The sequence below is a fragment of the Varanus komodoensis genome, unplaced genomic scaffold (genome assembly GCF_004798865.1).
Source record: "Varanus komodoensis strain SLA01 unplaced genomic scaffold, ASM479886v1 scaffold98, whole genome shotgun sequence".
NCBI classification, from domain to species: Eukaryota; Metazoa; Chordata; class Lepidosauria; order Squamata; family Varanidae; genus Varanus; species Varanus komodoensis.
In genome coordinates, this window is record NW_025336669.1 from 1,424,910 (window position 1) to 1,437,398 (window position 12,489).

Consider the following 12,489-nt stretch of genomic DNA (forward strand, 5'->3'; position numbering starts at 1 on the left):
GCCGCGTGTTGAAGGATCACAGAGGCGGGCCGGGCTGGAGAAGGAGGGGGCGGCACAAAGGGGCTTTAGAAAGCCCTGCGCTTTGCAGGAAACGAAAACAAATCCAAACAACACACACGCACACCAAGGAGAGCGAGGAGCGGGTCGTCGCAGGAGCCCGGGGCGCGCCGCTGCCCGGGCGTCTTCTCAAGAGGCTGCCCCGAGCGCAACCGCCCGGCGATGGAGAGGCTGCCGCCGCCGCCGGGCTCTGGGACCGGAACCGCCCGCCCGCCCGCCCTGGAGAGTCCCAGGGGCTCCCAGTCCTGCTCCGGGGCTCCCAGTCCTCCTCGGCTGGCCCGGATGGGCGCAACGGGAAGCCCTCCAAAGGAACGGCAGGCGCGCCGCCGGGCAGCCCCCGCCCCCTCGCCTCGCCTCGCCCTCCTCCCCAAATGCTTGCTGTTCTGCGCGCATCATTCCGGGAACCGGGGGGGGGGGGTAAGATTTGCGTGTGTGTGTAAAGCGAATTTAATAAAAGAACCCGAAACATGAACCGTAGAAGGGTGCTGAGGTTGTTCTCTCCGGGGTCGACCCCGAGCAGAAACAGAGATGGACACGAACCTCGTGCACTGATCCTAGTAGCGCTGCCGCGATACCGCCATGTGAAATGCCTGTCTTTTATTTCAGGAAAAGGTCGAGAAGGGACTCCCCCACTCCTTTAGGCAAATGATTTTTCAGGACGAAAACACGCTGCGATAGCCGGCCGGGTTTCATTCGTTTTCCCCAATAACAAGTCGGTGGTTGTTTCGTATTTCTGCCCCTCGCCCGTAAAGCCGAGAAGTCCACTGATCAATGGACCGATCTAGAAAGTTGTCCGTCGTTGCTCCCCCAGCCAGGGTGGGAAATAGTAACCCCCCCCCCCATATAAGTGAACACGCTGCCCGGAAGTTTAGCACAGAAACAAGCCAACTTCTCGTCTAAAGAAAATGCTTTGTCCAAAAATCCTTTATGAAGAAGAAGGTTTGCCTTCCCATATCCCGCTCAACATTTGGATGGAGGTTTTAACAACAAGCAAACAAAAACACTCCCGGTACATATTGTGCAAAATAATTCGTTTGTTTCTCTCTAAGGGAGTGAAATGTACTGTTAAGTGTTGCAAAGGGTAAGACTCTTTTATCTTCCGTAAAACATTCGCTACCCTATCGAGTTGTTTCTGATAAGTCTCGCTCTCCCATTTCCCCCCCTAAATGACGCGTTTCTCTCTGAACCTTTCCCAGTGTTAACTATCCCGAAAGATTTTGGGAAGCCAGCAAAAGAAAAGAGGTCTCACAAATATGTCCTGGACCTGTTGCCTTTCACGTTTATTGCATGTATAATTTCTTATCTAATACTGAAAGCGAACATGCCTTTAAAAGATAAAGGCTCTCTTTCTCCCAGAAAACGACAGCCCGCTGAGAATTGCTTAGCTGCGCGATTGGGCCGAGGGAGGAAAAGAAGAAACAAGGTTTCCAGAGATGGAACCGGGATGCAGGGTCGGGAGGGCTGCGCTAAGGTTTCGCTAGGAAGGCCCCGATAACGAGGAAGACGACAGGGCTCGATCCCTCGCAGGGCAAGCCCAGATCTGTCTACTTAGGAGCAAGCCTAGCTGAGTCCCGGGTCCAGTGGGCATAGGGTGGCGGACTTCCTGCCAATCCGGCTGGGAAAACAAGGGCCGATCTTAGAAGCTTTTCCCTCCGTGTCTAGGTCAACTCTTCCCCATCTCCAACACTAAGTGGAGAGCAGGAGACGAATCAAAAGGCAGCCGAAACTGACAGAAAGGGCGCACGGGTTGAAATCAGTATGATTATGAATTTCTCTGACGCATCTTTCAGAAGTGACACCTTGAGAGCTGCCTCAGTGAAAAAAGACCGCCTCTGAGCTGGGTCTCGCTGCTGAGAGGATCTGACAGACCAGGGCCAAGTCAGCCTCAGCATCGCAAGGCCCATCCTCCCGAGCATTGAACATCAGTCCCGCGGGAAGCGGGCAGAGCCCCTGGACAAGCCGCGTGCCTGCCCGGTTCAGGCCAGGAGAATCCGCGGCGCACGAGGGAAGAAGCTAAGTGCAAACACATGCAGCTCTCTCGCCTAAAGGCAGCAACGCAATAGCCGCGATCAAGCCCTACCAGGATTCCTGGGAAAATGCGTGTATATATTCCCTTTCCCTCGAACCTCAAAACACATGTGCAGCCCGATCCTATCCATCTGTCCTGGGAAGCAAGGGGTGGCATCAAGCGGGCAAGAGGGGGAGGGGGGGACAGAGAAGGGGTAAAACGCGTGGCGGAGGCGGGGGGAGCGCGTGCCAAGTGCCTTTCCTTCAAGTCACCACAGGGCATCCAGTAAGCGGGCAGCTACTTGCCTGGCGGGGCTCTTGCCCTCCTACCCCTTCCCTACCTGGGCTGGGAAGCAAGCCCCTCCGAGGTCAATGGAGCTTATTTCTAAATTTCAGCAAGGGGTGCATGCTAACCGTGCAATCCCGAGCATGTATGTTCAAAATCAGATCTCATTGATTGCAGAGGTAAGCGTGCAGAGAGCTGCAGTCTTGGACTTTCAGCGGGGCAGAGCACACCCTGTGTCTCCTTGGGCAAGCGTGTCCTGCGTGCAACGAGCTAGGTTAGCAGGGTTGATCCCCCCCCCATCTTTATTTTATTTTACTTTTATGGATGGGGGCGGGGGAGAGGTGCAGCAGGAAACTATCCCTTGGCATGATCAGAATTGCCGGGAGGTGGGCGAGGAGAGATGCATTCAAACAGCCTTACAGTAAAATGAAAATCCGCCACCCCCCTTTGATATCTTGATCAGTTTTATTGACTTGGAAGCAATTTCATCTGAGTGCTAAACTTTACTGTGGGATCGTGAAGGATGGGGAAGAAACGCGCGCGCGTGTGTTTAGGGGTCATATACTGACGGAAGCCCCGTTCAGTCAAATCCCCAGAAACGAATCCGTGCGTGGGTGTGTGTGGGCGGGGGGCGAAGGCTGTGCGTGAAAGTGTACGTGCGTGCGCGCGTGTGTTTTAACTAGCTCGAAGAAACGTCTGACTGGTCTGGAAAGCTTCGGGCTTAGTTTCTGAGCCTATGGCGCCCCCTCTGGATAAAAATGAGCATTACACGTTATCTGCACCAAAGGTGATTTGTTTATATAGAAGTAACTGTAAAAAGTGCCAAGAAACGAGACTGAAAGGAGAGTGGAAAAAGGCACGGAACGCCAAGCCATGGAAAGGCGTCTGTCCTCCTCTGCAAGACAACATGACAGCTAATAATTTAAAGAGTTTACAATGCCCCGGAAGCGCCCACCGCTGACCGGCTCCCAAATTGCTAGGAGAGACGGTGCGCGTGCGTGCGGCACGCACGCATTCTGTCTCCAGCCCAGATGAACGTGAAGATTATGAAAAGGCTAATCAATCACAAGGGATGCCTTAATTCTTTGCTTTCCCGTTTGAACTAGGCAGTCCACTCGTGCGGCTCCGCCAGCGAGCATCACGTTGGCAGTGCATTCAAATCCAGCGTTATATTCCTTGGCATATTCCACCCCCCCCCCCGTCTCACCTACTTTCAGAGAAGGGAACGGGGGCGGGGGGAACGGGGGCGAAAGAGTTTGGAGACGCTGCCCGGGCAATAAGTTTAACAAAAGGCCTGAGCTCACGAAAACTAAGATCTGATTTAGAGTAAAATTAAACTGCCAGCTCACCCCCGCTCCCCGAAATCTGACCACTCACAGCAGGCATTTTGCTCGTCCCTCTAATAATAAACAAGAAAAGTTGCTATCTTTCTCGGAAGTGAGAACAGTTAGGGGGGGACTGGTATATGTTACATCCCCTCTGTCTCCTTGAGATACTGGCTTTGCTATAATTTGTCAATGCACCCGGCATGGAAGTTCAGGTTATGTTTTTATAATAAAGGCCCGCAGTTAGGGGAAGGCACACTGTACCTCTGCATCATCTACCTGGGCACTTGGTCGTACAACTGACTCGCATTCCTGTGGATTCCTCCTTTGAAAGGTGTGCAGCGCGAGTCCTGCTCTGGTTCAATAGGAAGGTAAATGCCTTCCCAAGAAACCAGTTTTTCAAGAGAACTTACTCGCAAGTGAAGCGTGAAGAGAATTCTAAGTTTAACATCTCTATCGACTTTGATTTTGGCAGTTTTAAGTTGTGACCACCTGAAAGGAAAATGTGGGTATCCACGTTCCTCTTGCAGAGTATTCTAGGCATACCATTCTAGAACAGGTATTCTATTTTGGGAGAGGGTCTAGCTGTCATTTGGAAGGAAGGAAGGGGAAGGAAGGAAGGAAGTTAGAAAAGAGAGAGGGTTAAACGATAAGGAATAATCAAAAGTTGTCCTAACTGCACCGTCTAGGAAAATGCCAAGTTACTGAAAACAAACCAGGTCACTTAAAACAAACCAGGGATCCGACCCCGCCTTCCCTCACCCTTCTGTGAATCTCAGCCCAGCGCTGAAAAGTCAAGCGTTGCCTTCTTCCTGAAACTTTTAAGCATGGATAAAGCATTAGGACGAGCAAAATCAAAACAAAACCCTCCCATTAGAGAGGTGAGTCACAAAATCACTGACTTGAAAGCGCGGGGGGGGGGCGGAGGAGAAGAGACCCAGAGAAGCGCTAAGTTCCGTCTGAGACCAAGTGGTGGTGGGGGGGGGGGGCAGGATTCACTGTGCAATTTTACCCGGAGTGACGTCTCTGCTAGAGAAGGTTTCATGCCCTTTCTTCATTCGAAAAGTAGCAACCGAAATCTGCCTAGATCAAGTAGTAGAAAGGGAAAGGAGACATTTACTCGGAGGCTGGGATCACAAGAGTTTGGAAATACAAAGACGCAACTGCGGCGCGCGAGGAACTTTCTCTTTTTCCCTCCCTCTCCGCTCCTTCTGCCCCCCAACCCCCTTCGCTGTGCGCGGATTGCCCCCCTTCCAAGAGGGAAGGGGGAGAGCCCTTTCAGCCAATCAACGGTGTGCCAGCCTTCCAGAGAAAGGGCTGCCATTGGTCGAAAGTTTCTAAGGCAGAGGAGAGTATTTATTAAAGAGACCCAGAGAGACAGAGTTAGGAGAGCTGAGCTTGAAACTGACACGGTGATTTTGGGAGCCTTAAAAACAAACTATTCCTTCTGCTGCTGCTGCTGCTGCTGCTGCTTCCCCCACCACCCCACCCCGTCTTCTCCAAACGCCGAGGAACCTTTTCGTCTTCTTTCGAAAGGGGTGAGAAATAGACCCCATTCAGCCGCGATAGCCGCCGGGCCAGCCGCCCACGAACAGACCCGCTCCGGCCCACATGTCCATTCCTTGAGAGCGAGAAAGCAGCAGCGGCTTCGCGACGCGCCCGCCGCCCAAGTGCGCCTTTCCTTCCTCCAAGTTGCTGCAAGCCAGACAACCCATAGATAGGTAGCCTGGCCTTGGCAGACTCGTCCTCGCCGCTCTCGCCGCCTTGCCGCTTTCGTGCTGCATTAAGCGGGGTTGCGTCTCTCGATTTTTAACCCCTCCCCGTCTCTCCTCCTCCCCCACCCCTCTGCCCCCCTCTCCTCGCGCTCCGTTTCCCCCCAGTATTTTTGCTCCGCCGCTTTCTCGCATGAATCTCCTCGACCCCTTCATGAAGATGACAGAAGAGCAGGAGAAGTGTCTGTCTGGCGCTCCCAGCCCTACCATGTCGGACGACTCCGCGGGGTCTCCCTGCCCTTCTGGGTCTGGCTCGGACGCGGAGAACACCCGACCCCAAGAGAACACCTTCCCCAAAAGCGACCAGGACCTGAAGAAGGAGAGCGACGAGGACAAGTTCCCGGTTTGCATCCGAGAAGCTGTCAGCCAGGTCCTGAAGGGTTACGACTGGACCCTGGTGCCCATGCCCGTGCGCGTCAATGGATCCAGCAAGAACAAGCCCCACGTCAAGCGGCCCATGAACGCCTTCATGGTGTGGGCTCAGGCCGCGCGGAGGAAGCTCGCGGACCAGTACCCCCACCTGCACAACGCGGAGCTGAGCAAGACGCTGGGCAAGCTCTGGAGGTAAGCCAAGCCACAGTCGCCCCACCCGCCAGGGGAACGGCGTGCGCGCAGCGCGGCGCGGCGCTCCGGGGGAGCTCGGCGCAGAAGCCCGGCGGGGCGCGGGGGGGGGGGGCTCCGGGGGAGGACGCGTGCGGGACAGAGCAGCGCGGGCGGGGAGCGGCGGGCCGATCGCGGCGGGGTCCCCCGCGGGCGCCACCCGCGGGCGCCACCCGCGCCCGGGGTCCCTCCCGGTCGTGGCTGCGCGGGGCAGCGCTGCGGCGGGCTTCGGGGCCGGCTGCCTGCGCCTGCGCCTGCGCCTGGCAGCCGGGGGCGAGCTGCTGCGGCGTGGGGCGGCCAGCCTACGCACGGCAGCTCGCAACTGCACTACGTGCCGCCGAGCTCGTGGGGCTGGCCGCCGAGTGCGTGGAGCAGGTCGAGATCCTGCTGCTTGGGGCGGCTGTCCGGGTTCCCGGGCCCCGCGCAGGGCAGGGGAGCCTGCCGCAGACGTTGCCTCCGGGTTTGCAGAAGGTGACCCTCAGGACATGAGACTCCAAGAGGGAGAACCAGAGCAGCTTGAAGGTGGGACTGCCCCTAGGAAGGGGGGCGGGGGTGGTATTCTCGATTTAAGAACAAAGAAAGAAAATGGGGAATTGACAGCGAGCTGGCTAGGAAACTGACATTCCAGAAGACCCGAAAGAAGTATTTTTATTTATTTTACGCTGCTGCCCATGCCCACTTCTTTCAGAGTAAGCTCAATTGAATTCAATGAGTAGATATGTATAAAATGCACCATGAATGACTAAAATCTCATGGTTACTCTGAAGGGCTCTTTGCACATGCCCAGAGGTAATTTCACTTCGTTATTTATTTCATTTACTCCTGGGCTGCTGAAAAACAAATCAAGAGGGTGAGCCCTGGCACAAATCAAGGCCTGTTCCAGGGCAAAACACGAATGGCACTCATTGGGTGTGATGATTATTGGCATAAATTGGAAGGATGACTTGCAACAGAGGTGGGGGGAGCATGGTTGAGTCACCCGGCTGAAGCATAAGCTTGTGACTTGGGAAGGAAAAGGTGGGGGCACTTAAACTACCTCTGAAAGTGAGAAATGGTTTGGCTGAGTTTGGAAGTAAAAGTGCAGACCGTCTGTGTGGGTGCCTGGAGACACGGAAGGTGTCAGTTACCAAAATCATTACTGAGCCTGTGTTCTGCAAATCTTTTGGGTATGTGGAAGGGGTGGGTGAGAGTCAGCACTTACCAAATTTCCATCAAGGGATCAGAAACAATTCCATGCCCTAGCTCTCTTTTTTGTTTAGTTTTGTTGACCTGCCAAAACATTCTACTAGTTTCTTGGTGAATGAGAAGAGATCCCATGGGGGCTTCAGCTGATTAGGATGGACCAGTGCAGGAAAGGAACAAAAGCAGGGGTGCCCGGAAAGACTGGATAACAAGTCCTTGTCCTGGCGATGCTCAAAGGCCTCTGAGGAAGTTTCCAATCAGCTGCTAGAGAGGAGGGTGATGTGGGGATGGAGGGAGATCTGAAGACTGCTTTGCCACCCATCCTCTCCAGGTTTATTAAGGCTCTTTGGCATTTTGGCATATGGTCCTACTTGCACTTTTGCCTGGATCGTGACCTTTCTGTGGCCAGCAACTCACTTTGCACAGATGCTCAGCCTGCAGCAGCCACCTAGGGGGGTGATGGGTACAAAAAGCACAGCTTTTTAATGAAAAGCTGGTCTGAGCATCCTATTTCAGAAGTCTTAGCTTTTGGTATGAACTCGTTGGTAACCCCCAGTCCTTTTCTGTCCTGCTGTGGTCTTGCTCAGGTTGTTGAATGAGAGTGAGAAACGCCCATTTGTGGAAGAGGCTGAGCGGCTGAGGGTACAGCACAAAAAAGACCATCCCGACTATAAGTATCAGCCACGAAGGAGAAAGTCAGTCAAGAACGGGCAGGCCGAGCAAGAGGAAGGATCTGAGCAAACCCACATCTCCCCTAACGCGATCTTCAAGGCCCTGCAGGCAGATTCTCCCCAGTCTTCCTCCAGCATGAGTGAAGTGCACTCCCCCGGAGAGCATTCTGGTAAGTGTGCCATGCTTCACGGTTCGGCTTGCAAAAGAAAGCAAAGATGCATCCTGCAGACCAGGGAGTAAGAGAGAGATGGGCAGCTAAAACTGCCTTCTCCAACCTGGTGCCCTCTTATGTAAGGGGCTGTGCATTTCATTATTTCGGGCCAGCATGGTCAGTGACTGGCAGGTAATTATGCCTGGGGATTGTGGGAGTTGCGGTCCAGTACAAGAGGAGGGCACCAGCTTGGAGAAGGCTGAGCTTTAAGAAGTGTATGTGCATGATGTGTGCCCAAAATCACTGTTTATCACAGCCACCTCATTTTTAATGGCAAATAGCTATACATAGGCTGTAGCACTTCGTATCAGTACACTGAGCACCTTCAAAAAGTCTTCCTGGTCTAAGTCAATGGTTCAAATTCTATTTTGCTGCTTGCCAAACAAATCTCACAATAAACACTACTCTCTTCTGGATAGAGCACTCTCTCCGGCAGATCACACACACAGATTCAGATAGATGCAAAACAACTGATTTACACAACTGTCTTCAACGGCAATTCCTACTCCTTGCTCTGCCCTCCATCCTCTCCTTTCACGCAGCTCCAGCCAGAGTTAACCATTAATGGAGTTATCACTGCAATACAGCACCTTTTGGTTATTAAAGGTGGCTGCCACTAGATTTCCAGGGCTTTACGGCCCTCTGTCTGCAGCAATCTCAGTTGGGAAGGGATGGCTTCAGGGGCATCAGATATGGCACACTTGCTCTCATGTGTGTGGCTTGCTGTGTCTTCCCTACAGGACAATCTCAAGGCCCGCCCACCCCTCCCACTACTCCCAAAACAGATGTCCAGCCTGGCAAGCAGGACCTCAAGCGAGAAGGCCGCCCGCTGCAAGAAGGAGGGAGGCAGCCGCCCCACATTGACTTCCGAGACGTGGACATCGGCGAGCTCAGCAGCGACGTCATCTCCAACATCGAGACTTTTGACGTCAACGAGTTTGACCAGTACCTGCCCCCCAATGGCCACCCCGGTGTGCCGGCCACCCACGGCCAGCCTGGCCAGGTCACGTACACCGGCAGCTACGGCATCAGCAGCACCTCCGCTGCCCCGGCCGGCACCGGCCACGTCTGGATGTCCAAGCAGCAGCAGCCGCCGCCGCCACAGGCCCCGCAGCCGCCCCCCTCCCAGCAGCCCCCGAGCCAGGCCCAGCAGCCGCCCCCGCAGCCCCAGCCCCACAGCCTGGCCCCCCTGAGCAGCGAGCCCGGGCAGGCCCAGCAGAGGACGCACATCAAGACGGAGCAGCTCAGCCCCAGCCACTACAGCGAGCAGCAGCAGCACTCGCCGCAGCAGATCAGCTACAGCTCCTTCAACCTGCAGCACTACAGCTCCTCCTACCCCACCATCACGCGCTCCCAGTACGACTACACAGACCACCAGAGCTCCAGCTCCTACTACAGCCACGCCGCCAGCCAGGGCGCCGGCCTCTACTCCACCTTCACGTACATGAGCCCCACCCAGCGGCCGATGTACACGCCCATCGCAGACACGACGGGGGTGCCTTCCATCCCTCAGACCCACAGCCCCCAGCACTGGGAGCAGCCCGTCTACACACAGCTCACCCGGCCTTAAGGTGTGGCGGGGACGGTCCCATTTCCTCAGACTTTGCCAGTTTTTCACAAAGCTGCAGTGAGGACAGAGCGATCGCAGGATGCCTTGTGCACTACAGCAACTTTCTGAAACCGGCCCGACCATTCTGCTCAGTCGATACGCATTCCATGATGGACTTTCAAAACCTTGATTTGAAGGTGATCTTTAAAAAAACGAATCTTCGTCATACAGCCAACTTAGTTTGCCTAGGTATGGACTCGGTAATTATTTTTTAACAATAACTAAAATGGAAAAAAAATAAAAAAATGCAAAACTCAAAAGTATTCCTCTGTGAGGAATATTCTCTATTTTTAATATTTTTAGTATGTACTGTGTATGATTCGTTACCAATTTGAGGGGTTTTTATGTAATTTTACTTGTTTTTAGAAAAACTTTTTTAAAGTTCCTTTCTTCTTTTGACAGTTAAACAACACTTAGCAAAACAGTATGCCTTAGCTTTTTTCCTTGCTGTCAGAGGTATTTTTGTATAGCTAATTCCTTTCGCTTGTAGAAAGCAAAACTGAATGCATAAAGTCAGAGAAAAAGAAGAAGCAAAGGCAGCTCCCCAGGAACCCGTGGTCAGTGCTTAATGGGATGATGGGGATCTGGGAAGTGATTCTATTTTTCTAGCTTGGAAGTAAGAGATGTCTTTTGGGGGGAAAACTTAAAGAAAAAACAACAACACCATGAGCCTTAAAGGAACACTTAATGAAAAGCCTTAAAGAACAACCCTGTGATATCTTCCAAGAGACTTGAACAATTATTTCACTCACTGCCAAGGGAAAAGATGAGGGTCTAAAAGAAGAGAGCTCCATTTTTCAGGTCAGAAGTGTTTAAAAATATATATTCTTGGCAACCACCAGCACCAGGCTACAAAGCCACAAACCAGCATCTGCTTCATTGACTCCCTTGCTGCAGCGTCCGACGCTGGGCCCCACGTGTCACGCAGAGGCTGATGGTCGAAATGCCCCCACCCTGGCAGATTCCGTGCTCCAGAAACCCATTTGCAAGGTGGATGTGGGTATTAACAACTTCAGCAAGGTTCATTGATGACAGCATTGGTGTTCTTTTTTAAAAAAAAATATTATATATATAAATATATTTATTTTGTGAAAAAAGAGGTTTTTAAATCAAGAGATTTTCTTCCATTTCCCCCTTCCATGTTAGAAGCTCTTGTAACGTAAACAGAAGTGCCAGTCTTGCTCAGAGGGTATATGGTGCCTAATCATTAAATTATGGTCTAAATCAATAACCCCTTATTTATCTATCTCGTTCTTTTTTTGTGGGGGGCATTTTTATTATTACTGTTCCTTCAGAATGTGTCTTAGGTTTGTACAAATTCATCTGCTTGTTTTGTTTTTCTATTGTTTAAGAATAAACTGGAAAATCTCTTCTTCTCATTTTCTCATTGTACAAACAGGAGATCGCAAGCGTCGTGGATCACTGAGTCATTTGCCCTGTTTTCTCCCTCAGCTCTTCTGTACTTACAACTTGGGCCCAGATCTTCACACACAGCAGAATGGGGAGATAATGGGGCGGAATAGACTGTACCACTAAAAACAGGGGGAGCTATTTTAAAACACTCCCCAGGTTTAAAAACAAATAAGCCTCCTATGATTTCTTTTTGTAATTGGAGGGAGGGGAAAACTCTTTACAGCAGGGGAAACTCTCAAGAAGGGACACCCCTGACTTGCAAAGTGGTACCGTCTACATGCGACCTAAATTTCCGCCGCCTCATTCTGTTGTGTGCACAGGATGGGTCTCAGTTCCTCCGAGGGAACGGGGTGGGGGGCGCATCCATCCAGCACTGCTGCTCTGCAAGACCCCTTCTTTTTCATGGGACTTGCACATTTTCATAGGGTTTCTGCTAGTCTCATGAAAGCCCCACAGAAAGGAGTGGGAGCTGCCGAGCAGCAGCACCGGATGAATGAGCTCCGACTGTGCCTTGCTACCCTTCCACTTCTTCATACTGCTTGATCTGGGGGAAGGAGGTAGGGGAGGAAATGGACATTGGTGAGGCTGTGGCTGAACAGTTAAGGATTGCTTTTTTAAAAAGATAGCCAACCTTTTTATTTAAAAAGAAAGATATATTTGTTAACAGTTTGGTAGGGAATTCAGTAGAAGAAAATCTTAAAGCACTCTTATAATATGGTATCTTTTCTATTCCTATATTAAAAAAGCAGATCTTTTTAAAGTATTTCTGTAACTTAAAAGACCTGTCCTTTTAAAAATCAGTTGTAGGTAAGGTGTTTGTTTTTTGTTTTGGTCATTTTGTTTGCAAATCCCTTTGGTTCTCTGTAAAATTTACCTTTTTTGTATATTATTGTTTGCAATAAATATACATTGTATTAAACACGAGATGACATTGAGCTCTTTTAACTCTGGCATCTGTTGCTGAACCAATGTTAACTTTGATTTTTTAAAGTGTGGATCAATTATTTTTGACATCGATCAAGTCAAACCTATCAGTGACCCAACACACCAGAATTCCCTAGTTCTCAAACAGGATCCAGTTCTGACACAGAGCTTTGCAATCTGCTCATAATGCTCTTAAAGCCTGGAATAATCCCATATATGGGCATAATTATGCTATAGGTACACCTTGTAGAGAAGATGGAGATGAAACTCCCCTCAGAACTTTTGAGGACCTTTCCTTCCCCTACATGCATGGAACTAATCTCCATAGAGGTCTCACCTGGTCTGCCCCTGAGCAAATTCTCTAGTGGCAGAGTTTTCATACTGTGAAATGGGCAGAGGTTCTAAACCACAGAAATAACAGTTATTCATAT

The 12,489-nt window shown here is 51.5% G+C and overlaps 1 protein-coding gene across 1 annotated transcript; it reads left to right on the forward strand.

Moving 5' to 3' along the window:
- Positions 1-5,063: 5,063 nt before the first annotated feature.
- On the forward strand, positions 5,064-9,822 carry SOX9 (SRY-box transcription factor 9). Its single transcript, XM_044419006.1, has 3 exons — positions 5,064-6,011; positions 7,817-8,070; positions 8,853-9,822. The coding sequence occupies exons 1-3, from the start codon at positions 5,581-5,583 to the stop codon at positions 9,680-9,682; spliced, it is 1,515 nt and encodes a 504-aa protein (XP_044274941.1). The 5' UTR covers positions 5,064-5,580; the 3' UTR covers positions 9,683-9,822.
- The last annotated feature ends 2,667 nt before the right edge of the window (positions 9,823-12,489 follow it).